This window comes from Thermobia domestica, chromosome 11 (assembly GCF_964235325.1).
Source record: "Thermobia domestica chromosome 11, izTheDome1.hap1.1, whole genome shotgun sequence".
In the NCBI taxonomy this organism is placed as follows: domain Eukaryota; kingdom Metazoa; phylum Arthropoda; class Insecta; order Zygentoma; family Lepismatidae; genus Thermobia; species Thermobia domestica.
The window spans coordinates 89,904,750-89,911,657 of NC_137464.1; the positions used below are offsets into that span (position 1 = coordinate 89,904,750).

Genomic DNA, 6,908 nt, shown 5'->3' on the forward strand with positions numbered 1-6,908 from the left:
AACCAGAAATCAGAGAGGTTGAATATTCTAGCCAGGAGTGATAAAAGTTTAATATTCTAACCAAAAGTGATATATGTCCAATATCCTAACGAGAAGTGATAGAGATCCAACATTCTAATCAGCATTGATAGATGCCCAATATCCTAACTAGAATTGATACAGTTATCAGTTCCGGTTTCAATAGGTTCATAAGGGGTACCTAATTTTGGGATGCTAAATATAAATCAAGAAACAATTTCTAACTCTATTTTACCGTTTGGCTCTATAAAAATCCAATATTAAAATCGGAAGTTGGAGATTTCTATAGCTATCTGCTTTAATAGAGAATCCCTTCCCCTCTATTAACACCTAGATTGAGCTATTTTTGGAAGATTAAATTCATATCAAAGTAACAGTTTCTTATCTTCTTTAAACTTTTTTCTGTGTTGCAATTAACAACTGGTGCATTTCTATCATTTTCGGTTAGAATAGGGGGGCTAGGATGAACATTAAATGATAATCGCCTATTCTTAAGATGCTGAATCCATCTAAGAAAACAGTTTCTTCCCCTTCCGTTTTAGTCCATACCCGTAGACAGACGGGCGAACGAATCGGTAGCTATAGCTATTCAATAACACTTTCCAAGTATGGTGTGATTTCGAAATCTATTAGGCAGCAGCTGGTCTCGAGATTACTTACTTTTAAACCTATTTGATATTTTCAGTTTTAGTTTACTATGTTATTGTAGGATCCAGTTGTCCTGAAGTTTGACTTGTGCCTGAAGTTTTTTTTCACATTTTATTTTATTTGGTTTTCTTGCAGTCTTAAATACCTACAATATCTTCTTGATCCAGGGAACAAGTTCTTTGAACTACAACATTGCAAGTTATAGCTACAATTTTCTTAATATTAACGGAATTCTCGTCACAACTTATTTTTTACATTTCGTACTTTCGGCATTATAACATCTGTGTATTTGTGGCAGTCAAATACATTTTGTGCATTTTGCTTTTCGTGTTCCTTCTTGTAAAATGCTACTTTAATAACACGACTAGCGGTAGTTATCAGTCTCAAACTCTCGCCAGATCATCTTTTCCGTAAACTCTCCGTTTGAACACGAAGCCACTCAAACCAGGTATAGAGGGCGTTCGTGCTGAGTTTCTTCTTTTAGGTTTGTTTCAGACTGAATCTTCCTCTGTATTGGAGTCCAATCGTTTTTATTCTTCCTTTCTTCTCAGCAACAACGTAAATTCATTTGACTGTTCTAGGAAAGAATACAAGGAAGTTTATCAACCCTGAGTAAGAATTACTAAAGAGAATATTTTGTTTACTGTCAGAAAGCACAAATTCCGGTGGCGTGGGGTAAAGAACGAAGGGCATAGAGAATTTCCTTTGAACTCCGAAAGTAGATCTTCCGAAAAGTGACTTTATTAGTGTATATTACATACAAGCCAACGGTTAGTCATTTTACTCTATTTAAGTAGTACCATATTCGTTTACGAGTATGTGCCGAATAGTTCTGTGTTTTATGAGATCCTGGATTCTCCCATTTTACGTCTATTATTATCTGAATATTTCTCGTAGCATTTCGGTTTTGAAAAACCATCAATCTGTGTTCACCTATGAGGTAAGCACTGAATATTCAGGACAGTTCACTACCAAGAAAAGTCTAGACTTTCTACCGTTACAATTTATCAAGATGGTTTTAAGGTTTGTGATAAGTGTTCACCACATCAGTTTCTTCAATGATGCTACCATCTGGATGTTTTTGTCTCTTTTCTTAACTCAGTTAAATTTTAATCACTTATTCATGATGCAAGTTAAACATTTTTTTAAAAAAAAATCTGTTGTTCAGGGTATAGAGCCCTGAATCCCACACACTAATCCCAGACCAAAGCACACACGCTAGTCATTGTATTACTTGCTAGACTATCACTGAATTCAGTTGGTGGTAAACATACAGTATAACCAGTAATGATTTCAGGGGTGGCACGGGAGGAAACTGAAATTATCGCTTCTCCCGGAGCTATGAAATTTCTTTCGGAGCATTTCTCGTATTAAGCTCAATCCGGGTTGTCAATATTTTCGTAATACTACTTTCACACTCCCCCTCCCTCCGTTTATTCAAATTCCATCTTCTGAATCATCACTGTATGTAAACGTAAGTTAGATTGTTGTTTTATATAACCTTGCTCAGATATTTGTAACAGGGAAACAAGTAAAACTAAATATTCCTTGAAACATGCCTATTATTTGAGAAGTAGTATTTACTATTGCAATATACTAAAATTACCAAATAGATTTTAAAGCTAAACTGAAAATGCAGATGTAGTGAATATGCTTTAAAGTTAAATTTATCCCAACAAAACGCCTTACTTATTTACTCAATTTATTTACTCCGACCAGAGGACTAGCTCAGGAGAGTAATGCTCTCGGAAGTAGGAACGAAACACACAGTTCTGATTGGTTGGCGTTATCCATTTCTTGCCAGTTTGTGTTCAAATACAGGAAATCAAACGGTTGTTGTTGTCGGTCTTCGTGCTCGAGTTGGCTAGAGCTATATGCTAGTAACAAAAATCTCTTTTGGCGTGAGTTCAAACCCGGCCCGAGGAAAGTTTTTTTTACATTTTTATAACACTTTTTAAATTAAAATAATATGAAAATAATACTCAAAAAAGTGATTTACTTACTTTTGTGCAGATAAGTAGTAGTAGTAGTAGTAGTAGGAACGGGTTAGAAGCCCCGCAGGGCTCGTTTTGTTCCCCTTGCACTCCATATATAGGGCTCGTTTTGTTCCCCTTGTACTTCATGATATAAATTTTATGACCAACTTAAAACAACTGGCTAGGATAGCGCGTGAAACAGCTGGTAAGAGTAGCGCGCGATAAAACGTATTTCCGGGAGCATTACTCTCCCAAGCGGTTCGTCCTACCAGTGGCTGTAGAGCTAAAAAATCAGACGAAGTAAAGCGGGGCACGTTCACCTGTTTAAAATAACATTAATTAGAATATTAAACTTTAAACTGAAGAATGGAAACCCTAACCAAAGGTGTTTTGGTTAGAATAAGAGAACGAATTTTCCATTATTTACTTTTTACTTTCTCCTGAACGTTGTTGTTATTAAATTACTACTAGATATTTAAATTTACTAATTTATGATTTCAATAGTTTCGTTGTTCGCACGAGCACTCTTTCCACGTAATTAGCTTCTTCTTTCTCTTTTCAGTATTCTCTTTATTCCGAACTGATTTCTTTATTATTGCAAGGTAGATGTCTGCATTTTCGTCATTTTATCTACTATACATGATAAGTCGACACTAGCCATAACTGTAGTTTATATTAGGTTTCGTATGAAATTTTAATTGTAGAATATCAACAATGTTATCAGTTGATAAGAAAAGCAAATGTACACAGACGAAACTTGCACTAAATAATAGATCTCATTGACCTGGTCAAAATGATATGAGTATACATCCTCATGTACGGGTCTGGAGAAAATCAAGAGAAGCGAATGGCTGTGTATTTTAACAAAATGTTGTTGTATGCATAATAATCACGTCATGAACTAAAAGGAAACTGTTTCTCATCGAGATTCTCCTTGTGACACAGTTAAGAAAACAGTAAAATAAGTTAATGAGATATAACTTTTAAATTTTGGTTGTTTTAACTAAAATTGACTCCAGACCTATTGACCAAAAGTCGGGGGCATTACTGCTGTATCACCTTACCAGTTTGAAAATTGAAATAAAAATCCCAAAATGTACTGCATTCGGACATATATTGTTGGATTACATTAAGTTACGTTAGGCGTGCAGGTTTACTATACGGATCAATAGTATTAGTATTAGTAGTAGTTATAGTAGTAGTAACGGGATAGAAGCCCCGTAGGGGTTGGTTCGGTTCGGTTCTGTTCTCGATATGAAATAGACAAATTAAAGACCTGCACACATTTTTCTGCACATTTTAAATCTATGAGTCCGTATAGTAAAACAAGTGTACCTCTCCGTGAAATAGTCCATCCGCTTCCTCATACAACCAGCATCAAAAACAACCAACAAATACAACCACTTTCTTAACCTTTACTATTCCTCTTACTTGACTTTCACTCATTCTTCCTCACAAACTTAAACAAATTCTCCAATTGACCTCGTAAATTTCCTAAAATGGTCCGGCGATATAGCAAGTTAACCCAAAAGCGGGCCGTATAGCAAAAAAGACTGATACGTTGCAATTCTATTAATTGTTCACTCCCTGCTTCACCTATACCATTAAAAACACACTTTTTATATCAACGCCCGCTTTTATTCATATTTTCTGTCCTCTTAGTACCGGTTATTCCTTCGTAAATGTTTGTTGTGTACTGAGCTGAACATTTTAAGAATTTATCACATAAAAAGATTAAAAATAAAGTAATCGTTTAGAAAACAAATCAATTTGTTATTATGAAGCTAACATCTTGTGTCAGTTTCACCAACTAACCCTGGGCTTCATCATGTACTATCAGATAGTGTCTGATGAAGCCAAGGGTTAGTTGGCGAAAGTGTCACAGTAAATTAATTTTATAGTAACAAATTGGTTTACTCTGCTCAGAGATTGGTTTATTTTTAATTATAGTATATAATAGAAAAAACTAATAAGATAAACGTTATAGATATTCATAAGATAAATATTCTTTATATATATAATTTATTGAAATTTAATTACATTATTTCTATGATACAAATACAACGGGCAGTATAATTCGTTAATATTTGAATCAAATCAGCTTGTTTTAATCTATTTTAAATTAAATTGATGTAATAAGCACAATTATGTCCAATAATGACAGAAAGAAAGGTTACCAATAAAACGGAAGTGGGAGAGGAGGTTCAATATGCAACGAACATTCAAGATGCGGATGCCTCTTGTCAGAAGGAGGATCCAGGTCCTAATTTGGATACATCTAGCAAGCCAAATGAAGCGCAATGTTCATATTGCCATAAGTGTTTTCTAAGCCAACGAGGTCTAGCCATACATATTAGTATATGCCACCGCGAATCACTCAAGAAAAATCTATCTTCTTCCAATGCGAAAAGTGCCATTACCTATATTTCAAATATATTAACGCACGAAGCGATTGAGGAAAATTCAACGGACTCAACAGCTAAAATAGGCGAACTGTTAATATTTTAAAGTCCCATATTCCTACACTCCGACGAGTTCCCCGAGGGGCCAGACCAGCTATGGCTCACTCCTTAAGTGAAGTTCTACAAAAGGTCACGAATACTAATAGTATTGATGCTTGGCTAGATCTTTTAATCTTCCCTTATGTGGTTCTCTGTATTCCTCCATATGCCGAAAAAGTTACCAACCTCACCACATGGGTGAAGCAAAGAATACGAAACTGGTCGGATAATCATCGAGAAGCTTTGTCAGCCGAATTTATTAAATTATACAAAGTTCGTGATTTGTCAAAATCCACATCATTCCACAGCAAGAACATTGAAAATAAACTATCGGCCGGTGATGTTAGAGGAGCAGTAAGACTATTAACATCCGAAGACTCGATAGCAACTCCAGATAATTCATTGTTAGAAGCACTCAGAGCAAAACATCCAGCTCACTCACATTTATTAGCCATCCCTGAACCTCCAGAGGCATCAGAATCAGCAACTAGAGTATCATCAGCTGAATTATTGAAAGCAACTAAATCTTTTCCTTCTGGGTCCGCCGGTGGAATGGATAGCCTCAGAGCTTCAATTCTTAAAGATTTAGTTCTATCACACGATTATGAATCTAGAGACCAGCTTATCAATGTTATCAGAGAACTGTTACACCTCATTATATCGGGAAATGTACCTACAACATTGAGACCGATATTCTTCGGTGCGTCGTTACTTGCCCTTAAGAAAAAAAGCGGAGGAATTCGGTCAATAGCCGTGGGCAATATTTGGAGACGATTGTCGGCCAAAATAATCTGCTACAAGATGCGCGAATCACTTATCGACATACTATATCCACACCAACTAGGAGTCTGTGTCCCATTTGGGGCGGAAGCAGCAGTACATGCAGCTCGCACATATTATTCTACTACGCACACCCAAGTGAAAGCATTTTTAAAGATCGATTTCAGAAATGCCTTCAATGAATTAAATCGAGATTCCATGTTGCTATCTGTTAAAAAGAATTTTCCAGCATATTTTTCGTACATCTCTCAATGCTATTCTCAACCAAGCAACCTATATATAGGAGATAACACTATTCTATCACAGCGAGGTGTTCAACAAGGTGATCCGTTAGGTTCAGCACTGTTTGCTATGACTCTCCAACCAATTGTTAATAACATAAACGCAGAGCTGAATGTCTGGTATTTGGATGATGGAACAATAGCTGGAAATACAGACGTAATACTACAAACATTAGACAACATTCGTACACACGCATCATCAATTGGCTTATCGCTAAATTGCTCCAAATGCGAAGTAGGATAACTCGGTGCTACAGAAGAACAAATTAAGAACCTCTATGATATCTTTAATAAATCAGCACCTGGTATTCAGCTCCTTACACCAAGTAATGCAGAGCTTTTAGGTTCAGCTATCTCAACAGAGGCACGGAGCAAAATGTTACTAGACAAAACCTCCAAACTAGAATTTTTTATGTCTCGACTTTCCAAGCTTTCAGCCCATTCTACTTTTTATCTGTTAAGGGCTTCATTTGAAATGCCGAGATTATTTTATTTCCTCCGATGCTCTCCATCTTGGAAGGAAGATGCCCTATTGGAAAAGTATGACGATACTCTTAAAACTGGTATGGAATCCATCCTCAATTGTTCTCTTAATAACAACTCGTGGATACAAGCTTCTTTACCAGTCAAAAATGGAGGCCTTGGAATCCGTCGCGCCACAGATATGGCTATTCCGTCTTTTTTAGCGTCTTTCTACGGTGCAA

At 36.1% G+C, this 6,908-nt stretch overlaps 1 protein-coding gene across 1 annotated transcript; it reads left to right on the plus strand.

Moving 5' to 3' along the window:
• The first annotated feature begins 5,200 nt into the window (after positions 1-5,200).
• Positions 5,201-6,448, plus strand: LOC145665205 (uncharacterized). The gene has a single exon (XM_081732490.1). It carries the CDS (start codon positions 5,201-5,203, stop codon positions 6,446-6,448), a length of 1,248 nt encoding a protein of 415 aa, XP_081588616.1.
• The last annotated feature ends 460 nt before the right edge of the window (positions 6,449-6,908 follow it).